Genomic DNA, 27,410 nt, shown 5'->3' on the forward strand with positions numbered 1-27,410 from the left:
CTCTCCGTGGGTACAGTGACACCGCGCCGCGCCCGTCCGCTGCTACCGGCACCGCAGCAGAGCCCGGGGCAAGCCCTGCCGCCCCCGGCTCCAGAGCCCGTTTTGAAATGAAGCAGCCTATATGAACAAGACTTTTGATATTGTTGCTGTTCTGGCCGTAGCAGTGATGTGGTTTTGCTAGAGTTTGGGATTTTTTTGTTTGTTTGTTTGTTTGTTTGGGTTTGTGTTTCGTTTGGGGTTTAGTTTGGGGTTGTTTTTGTTGTTGTTTTCTTTTTTTTGTTGTTTTCTTTTTTTTTTTTTTTATTCCCACAGCCTGCTGTGCCACTTCATGCACACTTCATGGAACTTAAGAATGAATTCCTATTTACAGCAGGAAAAAATGCCCTCCGTGATTCTCCTACGCTTACTAGTAGTGCCAGGCAGTGGTGGAGTGGGAGGGAATAGCCATTCTTCACTAGATCCTTTTATCTCTCAAAATACGGGGTGCCCATGGTCTAGCGCGGATAAAGCATTTATATTGGGAAACGTGCGTCTCTTCCATCATTTCAGATTTGAATCATGCTGCCCCTCCCCTTTGCCATCCCATTATCCAAGTTCTGCATTGATTACCGGGAGACTGGAAACCAGCATATTGGAAGAAGCAGGAGTTTAGATGGAGGAACATATTTTAATTTCAATTTTTAAAAGCTATACAGTAACTAAGTTCTCATAAGTGTTCTCAAGGGAGACTGGAGACTAAACTGTATTTACACCCCTCCCTTCAAATATCTTCACCCTAATCAAGGCATAACTAGTTTACTAAAAAAAAAATATGATAAAAGGCAGTATCACAATGTCATAAAAAACTCTATAAAAATTGTTAAAGAGCAGTTTGTTTGCATTTCTCCTGATTGATATGTAAATACAGTTTGAACTGTGTTTGCTCGGTCTCTAGTGCTTAATAAAGAGATGAATTCACCTTTCTGTGGAACAAGTAAACAGACTTTAAACTAAGCCGACATCAGACAAAGTGGAAACGAGTTTATTTAATCGAAACTAAATCTAGTTTAAGAAAGATAAGTCAGTGTACATAATAATCCATTACAGTAATTACACCCACCACCAAATATGTGTTTATGAGGTTGTCGAGACACAATAAAATTACTTTATTTCCCCCGAAGTCTATAATGAAAAGTCACTGACTGGATCTGTATCAAACATGCTAACTCCAATATTCGGGGGCGGGGGCTGTAGTATTTCTCGGCTGTATTAATGCCTTTCGGTGCTCCTCACTTTTGAACGTTCCCAGGTTTGAAAGAACGCGCATTAATTACATATGAAAGGGAAATGTCGACTTAACCGGAGCACTTTCCCTCGGTCTTGCGTATAAACTCCGGGAGAAACTAACCCTAATTTTGAAAAAATCCTTAAAGAACCTCAAAGTTAACCCTGCTTTCGCTTCCTCCGCGGAAGCTGGCAGCTCTGCACCACGGACCAGGAATGTCCAACACTTTCTTCTTTGAGCAGAAATAACAGCACTAGGCTCCAGACACTCTGCCGCCCCCCACTCACCCATCCCCCTGCCATGCTTAACACGATGCTATAGATCTGAAATGAATATTCTGCGCAGAAGAAGAACAAAAAAAATTGAATAATCTTTGGGGTGGTTAAGAACGTCGCTGTATAAATTAGGACATAACCTAAAGAATGAAAGGTCTCGAAATTCCTGTTGACACACGTGATGTCCTCCAGTTAGAAATAAGGGGGAAGGGGTCAGAAAGAATCCGATACTTTTTTTTTTCTTCCATGTACTTCCCTTTTTCTCCAGCCAGACTAGCACTTGGTGTCCGACTAACACCGACTATCTTGTATAAATAAAGAACTGGAGCTTTCAAAAGCTGCTACTTAAATTGGAAGTTGGGTTGTTTCCATCCCAGGCAACCTGCTTCCTTTCAATTCAAAAATATTATTATTTTGTAACACCTCTGTAATTCCGAGGGGTTTCAATGACTGCGGTCGCTTTCTATGGATTTGGAAATAAAAAAACGAAACCGAGCAGCAGATGCAAAGGAAAACACGCTACGAGGTCTTTTAGAAGGGGGATACTTCTTATTTTGCTACACTCACAAAAGGAATATTTGGGACCTGAAAAATAGAGAATTACTGGGATTTAGAACTCGTCAGATACGAGCTGTTTAGCTTCATATACTTTATATATTTACAGAAAAGTTACCGTCTAACCGCCTTGCATTACCGATAATATTTACGTTCTGTGCCTAAGCCCGGCGCGCACCTATGCGCACCCACCCACGTGCGCGCACGCACTTTCTCCTCATCTCCTTCTTTACAAACTTCCCACATGGCTACACGAAATAACCCCCAACAAACAAACAAGCTAACAAACAAACTAACTCCCTCTTAGAAAAACAATGCGACACGAAAACCAGCACCCAAACGGACCAAGCGCAGCCCGTCTGTGCTCCACCGAGCCGCAGCGTGCGGCTGACCTCCGCATGAGCAGTGGCGTGGGCTCTGCAGGCGAACCTGCGCGGCCGTGTGCGGGCGTGTGGGGTTGGATATGTACAAAATTAAATATATGGAAATGTAGAAAATGAAACACAGCCTGATAAAGAAAGTTAATTCAAACTACGTGTCGTACACAATAAACTATCTTTTTATTTTGATTATAAATAAGGTGACTGTACTTCCCTTAAAATACAAGTACATAGGAAAACCTGGTAGAAATTATCTTTCTTTTTTTTTTTTTTCTTACAAGGTATTAAAACTGGACACTTTAAATTGGACTCACGTTCTATACTGACAGCAGGTTCTTCGCTATTTTATTTTTTTCTAATGGCGTTAGACTTTTACCTTCTTTCTCCTCCGTGCCTTTGGCATTTGAATTTCTAGTCCCGGAATACTTTGCTTTCTCTAGCAAGAAGTCGCTGAGGTGCCCCCCGCCCCCACCCTCATCCCCCAAAAAATAATCGGGCTAATGAATTTGGACTCGATTCCTTCGGTCTCGAGTTCGTGAATCCCACGCGTTTGCTTGTCCTGTTTGCACGCTGAGGATTGATCCTATATCCCGTTAACCCTCTGGCCAGCTCTCCTTTGGGAATAGGGTCTGGGCTCTGGGAGGGACAGGGGCCTTCCGGGCTCTCACAACATCCCGGCTTGTTTTTCCACCAAGAAGTTAAAAAAAGGGGGGGCGGGGGTTGGGGGGGGGAGGGAAGGGGAAAAAAAAAGGAGAAAGATGTAAGGATAGGAGCGTCGGGAGAGGAAACCAAAGGGGGAAATAAAAAAGAATATTCGTAATGTGTATAATTTATTAGAAGCTTCTTAGGAACTATATTTAAGCCAAATATCTACATAAGTTACAACAGGAAAAGGCGGCGTGCGCAAATAACAAACTGCCGGAGGATTTACGATGGGGTGATCAGTGTCCATAAAAAAAGGTGGGGGTTGGGGTTGGTTTGGTTGATTGTATTTTTTTCCTTTTCTTTTTACAACAAAATATACAGGCTACTAAAAACTATGGGTTTAGTCCAACTTTTGACAGCATTATACAGCTACAGGTTCACATCAAACGTAAGGAGGAAAATAAAAGCCAAGCCTTTGATGACTCCACGTCTCCATCCGCTGGCCCTGGCGGCGGGCTGGGAGACACCGGGGAGGGGGAAGCTGCTTCTTGTGTCTGGGTGACGCGAATGCGTTTTTTGGGGGGGAAAACCACCCCATCCCCCAAAATCTCTGTATTTACATGCAAGTCCTAGACGCTGGCAAAGTGTACATCTGATATCCAAGTCTTCAGACCATGCCTAAAGATGGTCCCCTTTCTGCAGACTGTTCCATGGTTATTAGTCTGAATATTTTTATACACCCCATAGGACAACTTTGGGGGAGAAAAAACATAAAGACCCAAAACCATCAACAGTAACAATAAAATGGAACAAAAAAAGTGTCTCTCTCTTAGAGGTCCTCAGAGACCACTCAGTAAAACGGGGGAAAGGGAGAAGAGCATTGACAAGAAAAAAAAAGAAAAAAAAAAAAGAAAAAAAAAGAAAAAAAAAAGAAGAAGAAAAAAGCACACAGTAGTTTGGAGAGGACAGAGATTTGTGTAACTGGGAAAATTTGTTGGATTTTTTTTCTTTTTGCCTTTTTTCCCCTCTTCTTTGTTTAATCCTTTTACCAGGTCCTACCGTATAGCAAGGTGGAGCAAGACATGGCAGTGCCATAGTCAGAAGTAGAAGAGTTTAGGTGAGACAAACTGGAGACTTGGCTCTGCAGAGAGGAAGGGCTGGCCGAGTGCTGTCCCATGTCTGGAGACTGCCCCGCACTGTTTGTCTGGTGGCTCTGATGCTGTCCGAGGCTGTTGCCATTGGTAGCCACTGTGATCGTTGTAGCTGCCTGCTGCTGATGGCTCTGGATAGCTGCTGTGGGTGTGTTGGAGCCTGCTTGGCAGGGCTTGCCATCCTTCACAAGCACTGGCACTGCCACCCTTCTGGGAGACTGCTGCTGCTGGCAGGAGCCGTTCTCCTGTTGCATCTGCTGCTGCGCAGCCTTGTCTTTGGCCTGGCGTTTCATCTTGTAGCGGTGATTCTGGAACCAGATTTTGACCTGAGTCGGGGTGAGATGTATCATGCTGGCTAAATGTTCCCTCTCCGGGGCGGAGAGGTATTTTTGTTGCTTGAAACGTCTCTCCAGCTCGTAAACCTGGGCCTGCGAAAAAAGGACCCTCCGTTTCCTCCGCGGCGTGCTCTGGAGCGGGGCCATGCTCTTGCTCACGTCTCCCAGGGAGCCGAGGCTGCCCATGCCTCCCATGTTCATGCCCGAGGACGGCGCCATGAAGCGGGAGACTGCAAGGGAGAAGGCGGCACGTTTTAGGCGGCTCGGCTTGGCCCGGCCCGGCCCGAGTGGGGCCCCACGCTCCGGCAGCCCCCGCCGCCGCCTGCCCCCAGCGGAGCTCCGCAGCCCCCCGGCAGCCCAGCCCCGGCCGCGGCCTCGGGCACCCGCGCTTCTAAACAGCGGCTCACGTCCCTGGGGAGAGCGGTGGCCCCCTTCTCGCCCGGCCCAGCCCCGGTGAATAAGGGCGACCACTCACCCCTCGTCCTGCCCGGGGCACGGCCAGGAAAGTACCTAAAGTGACAGCCGCGGCGGGAGCAGCCGCGGACAGCGGCTCCGCCGGCGCCGGCCGAAGAGGACTCTGCCGCTCGCTCCCCTGCCGCTCCCCGGGACGCGGCCCCGGCGCCTCCGGCTTCCCCCCTCGCCCGCCCGGTGCCGGGCGGCGCGCAGGCGGACGGGCACCGCCGGCTCCCTTTGGTACCCCGGGCCGCGACGCTCCCGCCCCGCTGGACGGCGAGAGCCAGGCTCCCGCTCCCCGCCACAGCCGGGCTTCCAACCCCCTTGCCCCGCAAAAGCAGCCGCGGGAGGCTGACGTGCGACCAGCCGGGATGGAAAGACCGGGTACGATTCTCGGGCAGGAGAAGGAATTTGGGGTTTGGGGGACGCGTCTGGGTTTGAGACCGACTTTTGCCCTGTCGCGGACCCCCCGTGCCTTCTGCCCGCGGTGTGTCGGGGCAGTTGCGCGGCAAGCCCCCCTCGGCCACCCAGCCCCGAGCCGACTTACTTGAGGAAAAGCGGGGATCCGGGTTGGTGCCGTACCATCCTGTCGCCGAAGCGCTGTTCCTCATGGTGTCCTGGTAAGGCGGCAGCTCGCTCATGTTGCCCAGGTTCCCATTGCAGTAGCCCCCCATCGTAGCATGGGAGAGCTGGGGGACCCCTGCCGCTGTCATATGGTAGGCGGCAGTCACTGTTCCGTTGTGGCCCATGGGGTGCTGCTGCATGGCCGGCTGAGAAACCTGAGACTGTCTGTAGGCTGACAGGGGAGCCCCCAAGTTACTGGCCTCCATGCCCACTTTCTTGTAGCTTTCCTCCAAAGGACTCAAGATGTCAGACACTGAGAAAGGAGTCGTATGCTTTGGGCTCATCGACATGATTCGGCGGCTGGGGAAAAAAAAAAAAAAAGGAAGGGGAGGCAAATCTTTTTTTTTTTTTTTTTTTTTTTTTGCCAGATATTCTGGTGTTGCCTTAACGCCGATCTTGTTGGATGTACACGTAACCGAGTGGACGAAGTCCGCCTTAATTGGATTGAGTGGAGGCTCAGGGCTGCCTTTCGTTTGTTTTAGCCAGACGCCAGGTTTTAGGCTGCCACCAGAGGCGGGGCATAGGCACTAAAGCAACAAGACAATAGAAGCCTACATCTTGCCCAAGATAATTAGCTTACATGCTGATGACAAGGTAAACACCTTTAAGTCTTACTTGTCAGAATTTTTTTTATGTCTTTAGGAAAAAAAAAAAAAGAAAAAAAAAAGAGAGAGACAGAGAGGACGGGAAAGAGAGGAAAAAAAGAAAGAAAGACCCCCGTGAGCACAACTCTTTTTTTTTTTTTTTTTTTCCTCAGGGTGACAATATCGTGGACGGGAAATGGAAGGCAAAGCAAAAAAAGACCACCATTTGAGTGGGTGAAAGGATTTAAAAACAGCTCCCGGGTGGCAAGGCTGTCAGCCCAGCCTTTGTGAGAGCTGGGGAAACGGGGTGGAATGCCAGCACGCCAAAGGACAGAATCTCCCTCTTCCCCCACTAAGTTTGGTCCAGAAGGAGCCCCGCCGCCGGGAGGACAACTCTTCGGAGGGCAGAGGTTTCTCTCCGGGCCACAGCTCCCCGCGCCCCGCACTCCCCGCACTGGCTTGTCAGATGCCCCGGCCGGCTGGGGCTGAACAAGCGCTTGGGGTTTCGCATCTCGGGAACACTCTCTATGTCTCCTAAGACACTCAGTGCAAGGCTCGTTTGTCTCCCTAAACCTACAAATTCCTTTCAGCTTGGGATTTTTTTTTTAAATATCTCAGAGAGGGGTGGAAGACACAAGTTTGCAAAATCAAGCAGTAATTTAATTGCCTGGGACGAGAGACCGATGAAAAATAGGTTAGCGCAAAATGTCGCTTGTTATTCTCAAAGGCAAAGACTCTCACAGTCTCTCGTGGTCCCTCTGAAGCTGAAGCTGCTTTCTATGGTTATTTATACAGCACGGGAGCTGGATGGAGAAGACCTCTTCGGTCATCTGCTACACGACCTTGCCAATGAATTCCCTGTAGTTTCCAATAAACTGCAATTTCTGGCACTTTCGGATCTGTTCTCGGATCCGGTGTGAAAACAAAAGCGATCCATTCACAGCCACACGCACACGTACAGGCAGCCAGTAGCTAATGTCACTCGGGTCTTTGAAGAAATCTTCCAACACCTAGTGTCTCCAAAGCTTATATTTCGGGGTGATCCGGGCGGAGGAGAGAAACCTCCCCTGAGTGTTTCACACCCCGGCCTACGGCCCTGACAACCACAATTTAATACAGCGATTACCTGAATATTAAGAAAATTACAGCGAAGGTACAGTTAACCCTGGGACTCTGAAGTGTCAAGTAACTATTTAGTAATTGCACTTGTAAATATGTTTGTGCTCGGCTGGTTTGTGCTTAAAAATGCAAAAGTGCACTTGCTACCCGGGAATAACTAAATATCTTTGTCTAAAGTGGCAGCATAAATAGCCGGTCGCTTTGTGGCTGTGCTTGATATTAGTACATAAGGATCATTTTGCTTCAATTGGGAGGCTCTCATTCACTAGGCAAGAAACCGTTTAGGAGAAAGTAGGTTCCCGTATGAGAGTTAACATCCTTCAAGTGTAAGCCTCAGTCTTGATTACACTTTAGAGCTCTGCAAGAGGTGAGCTTTTCCACACAAATATAATCGGGGGAACTTTCCTTCAATCAGGCCTCCAGCTCTCTTACATCATCTCAGCTGCTTCTTTCGGCACTAGTTCCCTCAAGGCTGAATACCCCAAGTGGGCTGGTTGTGAGTCTGCTGGGTCACCAAAGGCAGAGAAGGGCGACTTTGGGCTAGAAAGGCGTTTGGTTTTTACCTCTTATTTTTCCTCTTTTCTTTTGAAACCTTTCAATCTTATCTATCCAGATCTCTGGAACATTTCTTTACACTACACGCCCCCCCAACACCCTCCCCCCGCACCCCCCTCCCTCGCCCCGGTTTTTCCCCTTTCTGCGCATATTTTTGAGTATGGTCTTTGGTTTTGTTCCCACACAGAGAGAGAGACTCGACCTTGCCGTAGTGGTTTGATTGCTTGGGGTTTGAGGTTGTTTTTTTTACCCCGAATTTCTCAGACACTCAATCCCCATGCCTCTTTCATGAACCTTTAAAAGAAGGGGGTGGATGGAAGGTAAAAAAATTAAATACTGCAGGATCCACCAAAACGACGGCTCAGTCGGTTTTAATCAGAGGCGAAAGGCGGCAAGTGACCGCGCAATTTGTGGGGCAGGAGCAGAGACTCGGTTCCCATCCACAAGAGTGCGAGGTGGGGCAGCCGGGTAGGCCCGAGCAGCGGCTCCGGGAGCGCGGAGCGGCGCTCGGACACGCGGGCGGGCGGGCGAGGCTCCCGCCGCCCTGCGCGGCCCCGGAGCGCCGCCCGAGCGACCCTTTGGCCGCCGGCTGCGCCTGCCAGAGCTTATTTATCCTCTCACTCGCATGAGCGCAGGTTAAATCGCCTCCGAAACACTGCTCGGTTAGGTTATCCCGAGCGAGTCGGCCCTTGGCTCTGCGCGGGGTCTGGTAGAGGGAAGGTAATGAGGGAGCGCTTCGTTCACCTTTGCTGGGGAGCAGGTGAAACTCTCCTGGGCTTGTATGACCGCTGAGTTAGGAGCACACCGGCGCGCCTACGTCTAGCTACTTTTTAGCCGGGCTAGATGGACGCGGTGTAAAGGAAACAGGTCAGCCTCTGCACCTGCTTTCCCGCCCCAAATGAGCTAAAACGGGGCAAGTCAGACCATGGACAACGGGCGAGAAAACTTCCTCGCTGGTATCCTCTCCCTGCACTCTCCTTTTTCTTCCAAACCCTCCACCGGAGTTTCGTCTGCCAGAGATGGCTGCTCCCAGCTTCCGGGGAGGGTGGCCGTCCCGACAGAGACCTGCCTAGGCTGCCTTGAGCGAGATTCTCGTTTACCTGGTGATGCTGCTCAGTAAAACACTCGAGTTAAAAAGAAATGCTAAGGAGGAGAGCAAGGAAGATGAGATGCGTTCTGCCTGGTGGAAGCATTTTCATGAGAAAGGCACGGTTTTCACCCCGTGTTTGCAGAAATGCGGCTACACGGACGTCCCTTCAATAGCTTCTGACCCCACACAATCCTTTTGATAACACTCGAGAGGTGGAAGAATGGGAGACTTTGTCAATCAAATGGTGCCAATCCCAATGGAAACGGTGCCACCAAGACCGCAGAGCGTTTCCTCATCAACTGGATTGCGGGGGCTGGGAACTCAAGAATCAGCTTTTGAAAGTGCGCACAGGGCTCTCCAAAGACAACAATGTCTTTTTTATACGAGCTGCTGTGCCTCCCCAAGGGAAATAAAATATGTTCGGCCAGACAGAGCTCGGAGGGCTCGGAGGGCAGAGGGTAAGGGTCCCACGCAAACCGCACGCAAATTCTTTCTCAACAAGAAAGACGCTTTCTAGGTGTAACTTTTTGATACAAAGCCATGAGGTGCTCCGTGCTCCCTGTGGATCAGTTCACGGGTGCACGTCTGGCTCCAGCCCCTGCCCAGCCCTGTGGCCCCCGCTCCCTGCGCCGAGGAGGCGGCCCTGCCCTGCCCTGCCCGCTGCCCTGCCCGCCCTGCCGCGGGAGCAGCCGCTCCCAGAGAGATCCGAGTTAGAGGTGGCAACAGCAGATCTGTGACAGGGCTCTTTCTCTGCGTCTGGTCATCAGTATAAATCTAACGCGTTCATGGAGAGATGTAAATGACCACCTGGAAAAATGGCCCCACCGAGGCATCTTGCCGCAACTCGCCCCTCTCGACCCACTCTGAACGAGCTCATAGAAACCTCATCTGATTGCTTGTGCATGTCGGTGTAATACACCCTCTGGTTCCCCATGTCCCCCAGAATGGAAGATGTGCCCAGTACACCTACGCCGGGAGCGGAGGTTTCCGTAGTGATAGAGTGTAGGGCGGACTTGTGTCTCTGCCGGCCACGGGCAGGGCTCTGGGAGCTGCTCCCGCCTGGAAAGCACATGCTTGGGCGTGTAAGAAGGCAGATGTCCTCCCAGAGACGCACCCTGCGAGCGCTACCTAGGCACGGCGCGCTCTGGGTGTGTGTGTGGGGGGAAACGCCTGTTGTGGCTCACGGGGACAATTCCTCGCCGTGGGAAAGCCCCCCTGCCCTGGTTATCTCGTTAGGGTGCGAGAAATCCCTCAGTACAGCGGGCGAAACCTCTCCCCTGGTGTGGGAACCTAAGGCAACCAGCGAGACCACCAAAGGCTAAAGCGAAAATCCTCACCCCTCCGCAGAGCACGCACAGTTGCTCCTCCAGCTGCCCAGGGCGTGGAGCATCTCGCAGCTGGGGCTCCTCGGGCCCCTTCGCCACAGGTGCCTGGCGGCCCCACTCGCAAAGCTCTGTACGAGCGAGGGCAGCGCTGCCTCCGCTCAGCTCTTTTCCCTCCTTCCCCAGTTGCTGTAGCACGGCTGAGCCCTCCTGCCCTAGTCCTCGACACCCTCCCCGTCCTTTCCTTCGCCGGGCCGTTCCCGGCCAAGAGGGCCAGGGTGGGGCCAGGTACGGGGTGCCAGGGCAGGGCTCCCGGAGCCGCGGCGGCGGGCGGAGGGGCCGCCGTGCCAGGGCGGGGGCGGCGGGGCCCGGGGCACGCCTCGGCCCGCCAGCCGCACCGCGCCCCTCCGCGGCTGCCGGCGTGGGGACCCGCGGGAAAGGGCTCTTTGTCGGCGTGGGTGCCCCGGTAGTCTCGAGTGGGTAGCAGCATCCCCCGCCCCGATGTGTGAACTGCTGTTGGATCGCCTTGTCCGACATTATCAGCAGTTAATACAAGCCCTCCACATCTGGCTTTCTTAGTGTCAGTAGACTGTCACTGCCGCAGCAGTGTCAGTACACACATACAAGACTTATTGTTGCCCTGAAGCGTTTTTGATACACCCAAGACAGTGGTGATTATGCGGAGGATTACTTGAAGGTGGTTGTTGAGACAGTTTGGTAAAAGTTAGGCTGTAGAGATAGTTAAAAATACAAGCACGTTTTGTTTAGATATAAAATACTTTTAATCGGTATATACCTACAAACAGAATCCCGCCGGGATCTATCTATTTATCTGCTTTTAGGTATAAATGTTAGTTCGTTACATTAGCTATCTTAGGAGTTATGAGCTTTGTGTGTGTTCCCAGACATGCCTACACACACATACAAGCGTGGGGGTGCATACCTCCGGCAGTGGGTATGCATGAGTATATATTTACGCATACATTCACAGTCCTCAACCCTGTCGTCTCTTAAGTGTTTCAAAAAGGAACTCAGCTTTTAAGTGGGTCACCTCGCCGCCCTCCCTTCCCCTTCCCTCGCCCAGGCCTGCGGCCGCGCCGGCGCCGGGAAAAGGGGCTCTCGGCTCCCGGGTGGGGTTGGACACGGACATGGCCGTGCCTGCGGGTGCAGAGTGGAGGGGCGGGCTGGGGGTCGCCCCCGGCAGTCTGATTTTCCGCAGACCTTTTCTGTTTCAGCGTGGCTGGCGGCGGCGGGCGGCGCAGGGGCTCGTTGCTCACTGCCCCCCAGTTTGGTGTCGAAGCCCCCCCCGTGCCTCCGGACCGCCCTCGGGGAGCCGCAGCCTGTCCTGGGCGCGCTGCGGGGCGCGGGCTCCGCACCCTCGGGGCTGCGCGGGCGGCGCACGGGGCCGAGCCCGGGGGCGCTGCCCCGCGCCCGCCGGGAGTGTGCGCGCTGGTGGACAGGCGACCTTTCCCCCTCGACCTTACCCTGGGGGTAACCAAAGCTCCCTTTTATTTTCAATGTCACTTCGGAGTTTGCCTTTTGTTCCCCGATACCTCTCGCTTCCAGGGATACGGGTGGCTCCCCGCTGGCTCGGGGGAGGGCTAGCGGTCGCAAAGATATCTCATTTAAAAACGACAATGGAGTCCTTTCGACCAGCCCGTGTGGTGCCCGAGCTTTATTTTCGTAACGGGGAGAATGGAATTGTTTATTTTGCTTTTGTTTTCACAGCAAAACTCGAGGGCAAGTTACAGGAGCGCTGACAGGAACCCCGGCCCTTCCTCGTCGCCCTTGGGTGCCAAGCAGAGCCACCCAGCGAGGGCCGACTCATCCGGTGTTTGCCCACGGCAGCCCGGCATCCCGCGCAAGCGGCGCGGCTTCGGGCGGATCCGTCCGCGGATGCCCTGCTGTCACTGATTTCGGAGTGACCGAGTGCTTTGGTTATTGCCCCTAAATTCTTTTCTGCCTCTCCTCTGCTCCCCCGTCTCCGGCTTGACCTGAGCTCCCCCAGTGGCTTTAATTCGGACAGAAGCTGCCCTCTGTCCCGTTGTGCCCTTGGTTTTTTTGCCAGAGCAGGGGCCACCCGTGCCGAGGGACGCGCCGGGGCCGCAGCCCGCGGCCCTTGGGGCGGAGGGACCTGCGGCGGCCTCCCTCCCTCCGCTGGCCGCCGGGGAAAGCGCAGCAGCGCCGGGCCCGGGCCGCCAGGGCAGGCGATCACCTGCGCCGGAACACTTGCTGCTGTTGCTGCTGAAATTCCACCCTAGCCGAGGCAAAATCATATCAATGAGGAAACTGAAAGGGAATTTGCTCAGTTGCCCTTGGGATGTAATTTTATGGATATTCATCTGTTTTCACTGTGCATTTCTCCAAATCTAGGGTGAAGGATTAGCTTCTTTTACTGTTGCTGCAGCTCCTCCTCAACACCTTCCCATAGAGGTAGCTCTGCCTCTGAGCAAGATTCTTCCCCCTCCCTGGGTAAAGTAAAATTTGCCCGCTCCTGGATCAAGAGGAACTGTCGAATAATTTGTGCCTGTTCCAAGAGCTTGCTTTACAGCAGCACAGTCAAACGGTTTCAAATTGTGCTCTTGCTAGTTGATGGTCATATACACAAAAGATTCTCACTCAAAAACTGCCTTTTGTGAGTGACTGCCTCTTCCCCAGCTGCTTCCTACCTTCTCAGCTTGTAGCCCAGGAATCCATCCCTTGAGGGCTGCTCTCAGTCCCTGCTCTGCAGGAGCAGCCCAATTGCCCCACACTCTTCTCTAAGTGTGGGAACTGAAGATGCAAATGCCATCCAGGGCTGATGCCCTGGGAGGAAGAGCTGACATGAGCCAGTGAGCTGGCCTGGTAGGGCCAGAGTGACTCAGCTGCCCACTCAGAATGGTAGGTGGTTTGTTTATCTGTCATGTGAGCCTTAAAAATCAACATTTCCCAGGTCTTAAAAAGCCCAACCAACCAACCAACCAACCAACCAACCAACCAACCAACCAAAAAAAAAAACAAAAAACCAAACCAAAAAACCCAATCAATGTTTACTCTGCCTTGATTTTCTTCTGCTCCTTTCTTGGAAGAGAGGACACAGAAATCTCCTAAGCAAAGAGGTCCATTTCAGAAGCCCTAGGGCAAACCTAGAAATGTTTCAGAAGCCCATTTTACATTTCATGGGAACCAGTGTCTCTGGGAAGATCATGCCCTCAGTCTGGCTAGTACAACTGGTAGGTCTAGTTAAAAGCTGATGTAAAAAGCTGCATCACAAAGGACATCATTTGTAGCTAAACTCAACAATGAACTTTATTGGTGCTGCTACCAAACCCATTAACAAAGCTCTACACTCTGCAGCATTGTTTCTGGGGCTGGGTTTTGTTAACCAGTTACTGATGTACGTGTATGGCCCAGGGTGCTGATTTAACAGGTGCATTCCTCTTGCCAGGAAAGGGTTCAGTTCAGTTGCCAGTTTCAGCTAGTTCAGTTTCAAATACCAGTCTTTCAAGTGTTTCCTGCTGTAAACAGGGACTCAAAAGTTTGTTGTGCAGTGGGATGGATATATGCACGGCATACATGTCAGGAAAGGCTCTTGAGCTGTGAGACTTGCACCAGGAATTTGACAACTCTGACAATAGCTCCCATCATCTCTAAATCTACACATCAGGCATCTCAAACCAGATCAGGTTCCACCAGCAGGACTACCCTGCAATACTCTGCAAAACTCCATCTTTCACAGAGTCTGCTCTAAAAGCAGTGTATGTGGCTTGCTCAGTCCAGCACCAGTGGTACCTGTATTGTCATACATAGCAGAGTTCCTGTATTTTATACAAGAAATGGAAATGGGGGATAGTGAGTTACAACTATTTGCAGCACTGAATTACTTCTGGGACGAATGGGCATCTGTGTTTTTCTGCAACTGCATGTACTCTGTATCTTTGCTCAAACTTTGTAATTTTTGCTCTGCCAAATACATTTGTTTATATGAATTGCACAGTGTAAAATATAGGATGTTTTTCTTGCCAAGAAAGGTGAAGCAATGGGTTCATCAAAACGTTTCACCTTTTCCTCATCCTAAGAAGAACCAGCAACCCAGAAAAGAAATGACAAAATTGGAAAGAGAACTCTCACCCTTGCAGCTATGTGAAGAACAGAGCTGCTCCTAAATGAGCTGGCTCTTCCTGTAACCAGCTGATGTCCCTGTCTTCCTCTGTTGTGCCCCAGCAGCAACCTCTCTTCCCTTTGGTTATCCATTGGCAGGATTCTTTGGGTCCCATACTTCTAGGGAATGGGTAGCACAGTTCCACTTGCAACCGAGGGTTTATTGAAAGGTTTCCCAGATTTAAGAAAAGATGGGCTCAGCCTTGCAGAATGTTTCTTCCTGCAGTTGATCAGCAAGAAGGAAAGAAAGTATTTCAGCTTGAGGTTCAGCTGGGTTGAAGGACCAAAGGCCGGGAAGCAAAACCAAAGCCTCTTTGTATTGTAACCTAAAAAATGCACCCAACAAATTTCTGAATGTCCAGAGGTATCTCATCTTTGAATAAGAACAGCACTTTCTATTCAAATAGAAATCCTGAAACATATGCTAAAACAAGTCCTTGCTAGCAGCTCTATTTTCTGTTTTCCCAGACATTAGTCATTTTTAACATTGTAGGACAGAAGAGTCTCCATGTAGCAGGATTATCTTCTAAATTACTTTGGATGGTAGACATAATGAAGTTAAAAATTTCACTCATCTTTGCCCTGTCAGAAATGAAAGCACATATTATACTTACTCAAAAAATAGCTGACCATAGAATTAGGTTCAAGTTACATTTTCAATGTAGAAATGTTTATGCTGAAAAAGCCTAGATACTTTCTTGAAAGTAGTTTAATCATGTAAAATAGTCCATTAATTGATTTTGACTACTATTCAGTTTTTAAAATAATGTCCCTTATAATTAGTTGTTCTCTCATTCCTTTATGAGCCTTGCTTATTTTGAATTCCAGGGAAAGAAGACTGCTAAGCTGACATAATGAGATAATATCCTTCACTGGCATAAGTAAGGCTACGAGATGGACTGCTACCCACACTGGTAATTATACATGCTCCATTTCCACAACTGGAACCAGAATGAATGCTCTACAGCATTTTACTCTCTCTGAATAACATTAACTGAAAAAAACCAAGCGAATAACTTGTTTACGTATTAATGTTGGAGGAAACAACCTGAGCTGGCTGTCCTTGAGTCTGCAGAGTCAAACTCATTCAGCAAGCACTTAGCACAGGGCTAAGGAGGAAGTAATTTTACTGCCTACATACAAAACTAGTGTGCCAGCTCTGCCATTCCACTGGGGTGCCAGCCTCAGGTTCTGTATGGCCTGGGAAAGGACCAGACAGCAGAGACAGCATCAAGGATTTGTCCAGTTGTGAGATGCAAGCTTCACAGGTGAACAGAAGTGACACTTCCATCCCATCTTGTTTGTGTGAGCTCAAAACATGTGGCGAATATCAGAAGTTTTAGGGTGAGAACCTATTATGACTTGTTATAAGATGCAAAGAGGTAGCCCATGGTCATATGGGCAATAGGTGGGTCCAGATCATCTTTTAGAAATCTTTTCTGACTAATGAAGGGATGCAAATCCACACATTGCCTATCTGGCCACACTGCCCTCCCTGCCAGCACAACTAGCAGAGTTTGCTGTTGAGACTGAGAGGCAGAACTTCTGGTTAAAAGTACATGCACAGTCAGAGCAGCTCAGTGCTGCAGACAAATGAAGCCCTCAGTGGTCCCTGTGCCTGCACTGGCTGCAAAGCTGCTAAAAACATTTTGAGAGGAAAACTGCCATGGTAGCCCAGCAGTTCCACAGTCCCTCCTTGTGTGACTGCAGGCAGGGCTGCCCATGGTGCCTCAGGAGCATGTACACTGCCATCATCTGCAGGCAGGCAGGGGTCCACCCTGCCATTTGGTCACCTGTGGCCCTGAACTCTGATGGAAGGGGAAATAAGGATGCATTTAAAATCAGTGGGAAGAGTCTCTGGTACTTACAGCATTTAAAGCTTGCACTGCAAAACCTATCAAAGAGTACTTGCTTTTCATTATAGAATTTTGGTGCTTTTACAGTGGAAATACTTGGTCCTGAATACAGCCTGGAAACATTAAATTGAAATACATATTACATGAAGCAGGGGTTTCCAAACAGATCTTCCTTTGGGTACTGCTTGCTGCAGCAGCCCTTGCTGATGGCAGGGATGGCAGCTGAGGCTCCTGGCATTAGCTGTGGCCAAAGCTCCTGACAGCAATTTGGGGCTGCCAGCACTGACTTTGTACCAAACCTGTGCCCATTCCACCCTCATTCCACCTCCTGCTCCTCAGCCACTCATCAACGCTCTCCCAGCACCTGGATGAAAATCATCAGCTTCCTAATCTTTCCCCAGCCACAGTGCATTTCCTCCTCCTCCTCCTCCTGTCCCCCTTTCACAGCTGACCCGTGCCAGCAGTGTACTGGCAAGAGCTGGCTGTGGTGGCAGGGGCTGTGTGACAGCTTGCAAACAGGTACCAGCCTCACAGCTGAGCACCTTCCTTACGTGGCACAGAGCACTGTGAGTACCAGCAGCATTACACAGGCTGCAGAATCGTCATGCCCAGGAAAATGATGGATTAAAGCAACCAACCACTTCAGAAAAAAAAAGAAAAAAAAAAAAAAAAAAGAGGTGTCTGAAATTCTGAAATGTTTGTACATCTGCAAAATTCTGGTTTCTGTAGAAACTTTTCAATGGATTTTGGATGCTCAGTTTTGCATAGCCAGTCCCTTGCAAGGCATAATACTTTACTGAATGTGCAGCCCCTTCAATTGCTGGGCTTCTCTAAATTTTCCTTTTCTAAGTCATTATGTATCTTGCATTTATCAAAAATGGCTAGAAATACAGGACTTTGCCTTTCTCTCAATCTGCATGTCATTCCTTTACAAAGCTTGAAAATATTTTTCCTCTGGTATTTATTCATTTTGCCGTGCTGTATATCTAATTAGACTATGCTGCTGCATTCAGAAATGAGAACAGTTCCACCTCCCTCACATCCAGCTCCATTTCTCTTCAGTTTCATTTCCCTCAGGGTCACTGTTAGGTGATGATATGCAGTAATGTCCCCAGTGAGGTGCTGTTTCCATTAGCTTTCCCCTTCAGAGGTGGTCAGAGGTCTGAATTCTTACATGATTTGTTTTCTTGGCTACTTAGAAGATAAGATTCAGTTCTGATCTCTCTTCTAAATGGACATGCTTCATTTTCTGTATTTCTTCCTTTTCTCATAAGGCAGTGTCTTTTACCTCTGATTTTAAAACAGGAAGTATTCTTTTGTGCATGTTTTTAAATCAGCGTTCAATGCTATTTATATAAAACGTCTATAAAAAGAGGAAGAAATCATATGGCTGAGCAAAACATGCTCATCTATACACACATACTAAGAAGATCACAGAAAATGCTCTCAAACACATCTACATGAAATGCATTGAGAAAGCAAAAAGTACCTCTTCCTGTGGGGCACAAAGTGTCTTCTGTAGATGAATAAATGTGTAAGCTCCATAATAAATGATGCAGTCTGTTCAGTAGGTGTAAACTTTGCTGAATCAAACATGATCCAACATCCAATGTGCTTTGGGGGAAGAAGGGGGATGACAAGTCAAACATAGCAATTTTCTGTTCTTCCCTCAATAAAGGGTCATTTGAAAGTTCATATTCTGAAATGGCAACGTTTTTCTCATGATGAAATTGTGACAAGTGTAATGCCTTGTTACACTTTACCTGGCAAGGGTGGCTATCTCCCTAAAGTTGGTATTACTTGTGTTTACACTTCCCAGCACTTGAGGGCCATGGTAGGGCTTTGTGAGAGGAGCTGGAGACCAATGGCTCTGTACTTCACCCTCATGGACCTTGAATAAACCACTGCAGAAGTAGGTTTGGAGACAAATTAGGGCAAACATCTCAGGGAATCTGTGGCCCAGAAATATGGAGAAAAGGGTTTGGACATGCAGTGACTGTTACTGAAAAAGCTTTTTACATTAGCTTTTAACTAGACCTACCAGAATTATTGTCCATATAGTCAAACCTACAAATAAACATCATATCTGGGGTGAATTTCAATCACCAGTTGGATTTCTTTCACCTAGTTTTGTTGATTTTTCTGTGTTTTCATTGTAAATTTTATTTCCTACATTATATGATGGGCTGACCCTGGCTGAGTGTCAAGTATCTACCAAAGCTGCTCCATCACACTCCTCCTCATTTAGACACAGCTGAGAAAAAATACCATGAAAGGCTCTTGGGTCGAGATAAGGACAGGGAGGGATCACCAATTATTTTCATGGGTAAAACAGACTGACCTTGGGGAAATTAACTGAATGTCTTATCATGCAAATCAGAATAGGATAATGAGAAGTAAAACCAAATCTTAAAAAAAAACCCCTTATCCCTACCCCTCCCTCCTTTACAGGCTTAACTTTGTTCCCAAGCTCTCTGTCTTCTCCCCTTCAGAAGTGTAGAGGGATGGGAATGGGGTTACAGTCACTGCTGCTGCTTCCTTCTCAGGGGAAGGACTCTTCACACCCTTCCCCTGCTCCAGGATGGGGTCTATCCCCCAGGAGACAGTCCTCCATGAACTTCTCCCAGGTGAGTCCTTCCCACAGGCTGCACTTCTTTATGAACTGCTCCAGTGTGGGTCTTCCATTGGGTCACAAGTCCTTCCAGGAAACCTGCTCCAATGTGGGCTCCTCTCTCCACAGGTCCTGCCAGGATCCTGCTGCAATGTGGACTTCCCACGGGCTCACAGCCTCCTTTGGGCACCCACCTGCTCTGGCATGGAGCTGCTCCAGGGGTTGCAGGTGCATATCTGTTCCACCATGACCCCCCTTGGGCTGTAGGGGCACACCCTGTCTCACCATGGTCTGCACCAGAGGCTGCAGGGAATCTCGGCTCCAGTGCCTGGAGCACCTCCTGCCTCTCCTTCTTCACTGACCTTGGTGTCTGCAGAGTTGTTGCTTTCACATATTCTCAATCCTCTGTTATCTGGTTGCAATTTGCTTCTGCCTTTCCTTAACTTTCTTTCCTTCCTTCTTAACCATGATGTTCCAAAGGTGCTACCACTGTCACTGATGGGCTTGACCTTGGCCAGTGATGGGTCTCCCTTGGAGCTGGCAGGCACTGGCTCTGTTGAACACGGCTGGAGCTTTTAGCAACTTCTCACAGGAGCTCCCTCTGTAGCCTCCCCCCACTCCCTGCTACCAAAACTTACCATGCAAACCCAATAAAAGTTATCTACATTTAACAAATTAAAGTCCCTTCAATAGATATTACACTATAATTAAAGAGGGCAAGTTTAAAGCTGGATTAAACCATATAATCTTCAGTAGATTTTTTTTTCTGAATTGTCATCCTTTTCTCTTGAGCAAATCTAATTTAAACTCCTTAGGAGTGTTGATTGACACATTTTTGTCTGCCCTCCAGTGCATTAGGTAGATATCATTGCCCAGTTGTACTGTTGATTAAAATCTGATGTTATAAAAAATTAAATTTTATCTCCCAAAAAATCTTCTTTTCTCAGTTTCAGTACAGAAGTGAAGAAAGTCTCAGATGTTAGGGTTTTTTCAGAAGGAGAAATTTCACCAGAACTTTGTGGTTTAGATAAATGGTCTGAATTCAGGAGGAGTATAAAATTCTTTTGTGAGAGAGAAATTTCAGTTTGCAAACATCTCAAATAAAAAAAAAAACCCAAAAAACAATTGATCAGAAGTCTTAAACAAATTTTGAGTAGGTAAAGCCTATGTGAAAATCTAATAGTCTGCTTCCTTCTGGGGAGCAGAAAGTTGTGGAAAAAAAAAATCTTAAACTGTACACCTGAACATCAAATATTTGACAGAACTCTGCTCCATCACACAGTCAAAGCAGTTGACACAAATGTTCTCCTCTTGTATGAATAACTAATTCTCATGTACATAGTTTATTAGGGTGAGAATGGGAAATCAGTCATGTTGCCACCACAGCAGGACTTACTGGGTCTTATTTAGCATCAGGAATGTTATGACTGCTTTCCAGGCACTGAAAGGTGTCTGACCTGCCTTTGCCCATCAGTGTCCACATTTGTTACCTGTCAGAGAAGGGTTTCATTCTTAGCTAGTAGGAAGGTTTGTATCCAAAGCCCAACATGGCTTAGATTCTTACATTAGAAGACAGAGAGGTGGAAATCAATGTAGCTGGGAAACAGCTTGAACCAGATTTTAGGCAGCAGCTATAGGTACTACATTTTACCCATCTCTGTTTATAGACACCCTTATCATACAGAACAACTGCAGAACTCTTTTGAGCAGTACAGGGTCTGATTGAGCCATATTGTGTCATTGCATTAGAAAGCCTGCAGATAATCATTACTGAGCTGACTGCATGCTCATCACTGTTGAGGCAAGATAGGGGTGCTGCCACAGGCAGGAATCCTGCTCCTCGTATCTGCAGCAGCCCTTGTTCCCCAGAGGGATGCTCCTGAGTCTTGTGGAGCCATCTCAGATACAACACCAGAGACTGTCATGACATCCCAGAACTCAGCATAGAAAATCTAGAAGACACATAATGTGGATCTTGGGACTTTTTAAACATATAATTCTCTCTCTACTGGTTAAAAATAATTGAATAAAAAGTGGTAGTTTTTTCTTTCTAGCTGTTGTTTCCTCCATGCATATTTGCTTCCTTTAGTGTTTTTGAAAGTATTGTTGACTTTTACTTTAAAAGATGCTCTTCCAAAATGCTTGGTCCTCAACAGGGGATAATAATGCCTTTAGCTTTTTATTCTGTTATTGAAAAACCAAAATCCACTGTCTCCATATGGAAGCATGTTGGCCTTTTATTTGGTGAACCAGACCATTCTGTGCAATCAATTTTAAACAGAGAATTGTGGAGTACTGTGGATAAGACAGCACACAGACACAGTACAAACCATCATAAAATGTCTGCGAGCTTGAATTTACTATTACACTATAAAATTAATCTGTTTTCAAGTCAACAGCTCCACAGATGCCTAAGTAAACGTCTTGTCTTCTTTTTTCCACAGGAAATGTTTTCCATCAACTTTTACGATGACCATTATTCTTTGTATACTATCTTTGTATAATATCTCTCTTTTCCCAAACCTCCCAGTCTTTTTATGCATGCATAACTTGTATTAATCTCACAGGTTTGAGAATGGGTAGAGACCTGGTAGTGACTAAGGGGTGACCTGGTAGTGACCAGTGAAGTAGTAATTCTTTTAAATGCCACTCAGTGAAACAAATTTCTTCTGTCTCTGATTGTCTCTTCTTTCATCTGTTTCTTTCTGTTCCTAAGCCTCATTCTTCCTTTGTCATCTGCATGCATGGGTTTTCTCTCTCTCTTTTTTTTTCCCCAGAGAGCTGAGGATACCAAGTAATAGTCCAGGAGAAGACAATTTTATGAATATGAAGGACACATAGTTGTCAAATATATTTCTATTCCAAATTCAGCTGCATGTCCACTTCTTCTAAGAAATCTGCAGAACTGATGAACCGGGGAGAAAAGGAATCAGGGAGAAAGTGGCATACACGAGTAAAGGCCATTTTAGAGGCACAGATTTGTTTTGGCTGCTCAATGAATGCATGAGTTGCTCAAAGGGTCTCTAAATGGTCTGGAAAGTAGAAAGCATGGAGATTTCTCTCCAGCCATTTGTGCAGGGGGAAGGGCATCCTAGGAGGTCTCTGTGCTGACACACAGTGGTGAGAAAATAGAGTATTGCAAGATGTGTTTCTCTGGCATCCGCTCTTCCACAGGGTTCCCCGTGTGTCCCCCATGTGTACATCTGACATACAGCTTTTGGATTGACTTTTGGATTGGTGAGGTAGCTGCTATTTGTGTCCATTCAGCTAAACTCCAACTCAGCTGTCCTCAGACAGCCTGGAAAGCTGGTCATAAACAGCTCATTGTCCCTGTCACACTGCCCAGGAGGCACAGGATGAGGTCAGAGATGGTATGGCTGACTCTCAGCCAGCAGCCTCATGAAATACAACTTGTAGCAAACAGAGGCTTCCACAGAGACTTAGGGGACAATACTCCTTTTGGTTCTTGTTTGTCAAGATTTTCATGGGGCACTGGGGGAAAATGTGCCTTTTCCATTGTCTAAGACAACTCAGTGTGGCTGAAGCTTTCCCTGAGTGTTTGAATAAAAAAAACCATCTCCAGTATCCACCTACATGATAAAATCCCTGTCAAAGTGATTGTATGAGGGAGGAAGATAGAAGATTCTTATGTTTAAATAACCTATATTCATGTTTCTTTCAAGGTTAGTTCCTAAAGGGTAGGTGCCTGGAATATAACTGTATTGACTTCAGTAGTTACTCCAGAAATGCTTGAGAAAAAAGTAAAAAGTCAGGGACAAGCTATTTTTAACAAAGCAAAGCCTATTGTTATGATTCTTTAGCGCTTTCTGACACAATATGTGATCTGTCAGGAAATGTTAATTTTTAAAGAGTAATGGTTTATTGTTTGCAACCTTCTGCTAGCTGGGAACTTTGATATTTTGTGGGATTTCCTCTTCTCATCACCTAGTTTTGCAACTCTTTTCTTCACTAGCCCAGACTAGGAAACTCTCCTGAACAATTGCTTCTGGTAGCTCTGATGGTCTCCTGTGACTACCTAATTTATCTGAGTACTTATAGATGAATCATGAATAACAGAAAACAAATCTGAACTCTATAATTTCCACTTGCCCAAATATGTAATTTTAATGAGCAAGAAATTTGCTGGAAAATACAGTATCAGTTTGAATTATATTATCCCGGTGTAAATTGCACAAAATAACAGAACTAGGTGGACAACATAACTGGATTGTCTTCTTTTTAATTAAAATATAGGACTAAGATTCCTGTGGGAATCTAAATACGATTACTAGTCCCAAAGGCTAGAGCCTTCATCCCATTGTACCTGTTAGACAGCAGCTCACTTCTTCCTTGGCCTCTTCTCAGACTGTTACTCTGTTGAAGATGAAATGCAGGCTGGAGCAGGGGCAGTCAGAGGCCAGCACAGCAGACCCTCCATTGGACAGCACAAGCATGGTCACCCAAATGTCTGGTTCTGTTGTGTGGCTTACCCCCAGTAGCATAGCTTCAACAGTGGAGGGTTGGTTACTCTTTCTCTTATGCTTTATCTTGTCTTAGATGGATTCGTCATTGCTTCCCCTGAGGTTTTTCTCCCTCCTCTCATTTTACTTTTTTCTTTTTCTTTCTGTTGCAAGTACCTGCTTTTATTCACACATCTTGTTATTCCGTCACTTTAGCCATGTGTGGTCCATCATGTTTTTGCTACAGATGCCCTCGTTTGTCCTAGTTTACCTACACTGTGAGGAGTTGACTCACCATAGAAAGACTTGCTTCCCTGTATAGACTGTGAAATGTAGTTAATGTAGTTGTTTCTGGGTAAAAATCTACTCACTGATATTGCTGATTAGGAATGTTAAATCAAGTTCTTTTGGCCAACACCAGCATCCTTGCACAATGACTGCCACAGGGCACAGTGGTGTTTTGACATTCTCTTTCTCACAGTAGAACTGCCTAGGGAGTTAAGTGCTACCCCCTTGGTCCTTTCTTCTTGCTCATCACTACCTCTTTCCTCATGAATGAATCTCACTCTCTCTTTTCATATGCCTTTATTAAAAGTTTTCCTATTTTTTTTTGTTTTCTCTTTCTTTTTCCAAGTTGTAGAAATGTAGCTTTTAAAACTACATTCATGAGCACAGTATATTGCTGTGAAAAATTCATATCCCTTCTCCCTACCCTTTTCTTGCCCATTCTTTTAAATGAAGTCACAAACCTAACAAATAAGATTCCTTTCCTGAGGAAAAGTACATAATTAGGATGTTTTTTCTAGTATAAATGGCTTTCCTGCTGTTCATAGAATCAGTAAGAAGATACAGTATTTCATTAGTCATAGCATAAGAAGTATTTGCTGGACAGCAAGCTTCACTGAGTGTTGTTATTGTATCATCAATATGCATCATCAATAGATGGCAATTGAAGAGCCTTTAGTAGCCATGTTCTGGGCTTTCTTCAGTTCCTTCCACCTTCCGTTTTTTCCTAGATTAGTCTTGTAGCTTTATTTTTATCTCCCAAGACTCCTTTAATCCTTTCATATTATACATTTGTATAACATGATGTCCCCAGCAAAGGACGGAAACATTTCCCAGGGAAGAATCCTCTGCAAATGCCTCCAGTGTGTTTCCAATATTTTCCCCTAATCCCACTACAGATATTAAATAAAATCAGACCTATCTTCGGTCTCTAGATACCTTTCCCAGCTTGTCACATTAGTGTTTATCATTTCAGTCCAACAGCTGATTTATAATTCATGTGTTAGTACTCTAGAAGAAAATTAATGTACGAAGCAAAATTCTAGGCCTTTTGAAAGCAAGGGTGATTATTTGCTTTAAAGAAAACTGACTTCTGTCACTCATGCTCCTTCTCCTGCAGACTTCACTTGCTCATGTTCTCACACTTACATACTTGCAAGAAACACAGTGGATATGTGCCCAGGATCGACTGTGTGTGACTGGGAAGAGGGGAAAAAGCTCTTGAGCCCTCCCTATACACTGTCTTCCTCTTTGTGGGTGAAAACAGGCAGCAATTTTAGTAGACTTTGTATACCTTATAGGAGTCCAGCTTATTGTGATATGATCCCTTGATGTCAAACCTTGTTTATTTCACCTTTTATAGGTCTAAAGTTGATATCTGTCGTTTGGGTATCTTTAAGGTTCAGGCCCAGCTTCACACTGAGCTATTGGCAAAAGGGAGAACCCATGTCATGTACCATAGCTTTTTTACCCCACTCTCCTGCCTGCAGAGGTCTGTGCTGTGTCCTTGCTGAAGCACAGGCATTGAAGTCTTCATGTAAAAATCCCATTCCTCAAGGTTTCCCAGTTTGACTGCAGCTGATAATGTCCTTGGTTATCAATGCAAGGAATGCTTTCTTATTGGTCTGTAAGAATGGCTACTCACAAGGAATTTTCAAAGTTGCCTCAAGTAGTAATTCAAAAGAATTTCCATTGATTTGCCCATTGTGGACTTCTTTATAGGTTTTGCGTTATGTGTAATCCACTTCCTTTAACAGAGCTGGTCAACAGACGCTAAATATGATTTGCTTCTAAAGAATCCCAGTCTCAATAACCAGTCATCTCAGACCCCAAGTTAATGTGTCACATTACCAAAGCACTCACGCAGAAAAGGTCCTATCCTGTACAGTTTGACTTTGGTAGAGTAACTGAAGCATACTTTAAACATGGGACAAATAAGTTCTGTATCTTGATGGTTTGAGAATTGCAGTCTGTTGAGCTGAATCAATTACAAATGAAGGGTCATTCAAAGGCAGCAAAACATTTAAACCGTAATTTCTCATTTTGCAACAATGAGTCAAACAGCACTGCACAATCTCATCTTCTGCACGTTTTTGTTCAGTGTCTATGGTTTTTAGAACTGGTGGTGTTAGCTATGAACACACAAACCCAATACCCATGTTACATATTTATTCTATTTCAAGGTCAAGATTTCCTGAGAGGATAGAGATATACAAATAACTTACATTTGATATGGCTGGGTATTCAAGCAGCAGTGCTATTGTAAGTGATAACAAAAGACAAAATGTAAGTCTGATGCTTAAGGCCAGAACATGTTGTTTTTCAAATCTTTTGTATTAATATGAAGAAAGAGAAATTTTATTTTCCTCAAAAAAGAATCTTTATTTCTCTGTATGTTTAGTTCATGATATCAGCTTTGCAAAGTGGTTTAAATAGGCTTTGCAATAAAAGAAAACACACTCTAATGTTCCTACAGTGTTAAATACTATTTCTTGATACACATCAGTAACCAGAGGTCGTTGCTTTCTTGTCAGAGAGAAATCTGAAGCACTGTTTTTTGTGTTTAATTATATAATCCTTACATTTCAGTAAATAAATCCTGACCTCACTTATGGATCTTTCTGTAAAAATGGCTGTTTGGGTTACTGTTGCCATTTTTTGTCATTCTGTGTGTGTGCATGCATTGTCATCTCTAGCTTGAATTGTATAACTCAAAATCTGCTAATGAACATTAGTGTGCACATATACATCTAATTTCTGCGTCTTCTATTAAGTTTAGAATTTCATCTTGTCTTTCAAGCTAAGATAATCCATATAAGAAATACATTGTCTTATATAATGGTTTTTTTGTTCTATCACATTATCATCAGCTTTATGTGAAATCATTAGATAAGACTGTGAGTTTTAGAGGATTTTTCCCATAATTTCCTCTGTTTAGGGCTGTGTTATGCCTGAACTAAAGCCCTTTGTAGGAGAGGGGATCACAACACATTCATGGGACTGCAGTGCTCACGAAGCTGTGGTGGATGACATTATCCTGGCCTCATATTGTTCCCAAGTGTGCTGGGAAAAGCAGTCATAAGTGGAATTTTATTCAGGTTCATGTTCAAAATGTAGCACAGGGCACTGGAAACAAAGGCTCCCAAAACCTTGTAGCTCAATTTCTACCCTGTTCAGTGAGGAAGGACAAAAAAAGGAGACAATTTTTCTCTTAATATTTTCTCTTTTCCTTCACCTGAGTTTCCAAGAAATGCTGTTTTTAAAAGTTCAAAGTAAAGCATTGGACCAGATATTCTGTGCAGTATTTGGTAGCTTATATTGGTACCTAGCTGCCTATAGGTCTCACCATGACACTGGTGAGATCACTTCAGTGACTCCCAAAAAATAAGTCTAAACAAAGATACTGATTAAAGATAATAAATGCAAGCATCTTACACAGCATAATGCTTAATTTAGTGTCAAAGATTCAGCACTGAGTCAGGCACAGGGTCTTGACTTTGGTCAGTTGGTGGTCTCATATCATATCCATTGATCTTCAGTGGTGTCTTGCTTTTCCCATTCCTACAGACAAAAAATACAGGAATGATCAAAATTACCTCCAGAGCCCTCCAAAAAGGGAAAAGGCCTAATCCCCTTACCTCATTTTCCTCCAATCAGGAACTCTAGCTCCAATAAACTTACTCTCTTATTTCAACAAGCTGCCAAT

The 27,410-nt window shown here is 46.3% G+C and overlaps 1 protein-coding gene across 1 annotated transcript; it reads right to left on the reverse strand.

The window, feature by feature from the left end:
* Positions 1–1,000: 1,000 nt before the first annotated feature.
* NKX2-1 (NK2 homeobox 1) lies at positions 1,001–27,156 on the reverse strand. The gene is made up of 3 exons (XM_066551314.1): positions 27,140–27,156; positions 5,606–5,982; positions 1,001–4,835 (listed from the first exon to the last, which is right to left on the reverse strand). Exons 2-3 carry the CDS (start codon positions 5,970–5,972, stop codon positions 4,165–4,167), a joined length of 1,038 nt encoding a protein of 345 aa, XP_066407411.1. The 5' UTR covers positions 5,973–5,982; positions 27,140–27,156; the 3' UTR covers positions 1,001–4,164.
* Positions 27,157–27,410: the final 254 nt, after the last annotated feature.

This window comes from Molothrus aeneus, chromosome 6, assembly GCF_037042795.1.
Source record: "Molothrus aeneus isolate 106 chromosome 6, BPBGC_Maene_1.0, whole genome shotgun sequence".
Classification (NCBI taxonomy): Eukaryota; Metazoa; Chordata; class Aves; order Passeriformes; family Icteridae; genus Molothrus; species Molothrus aeneus.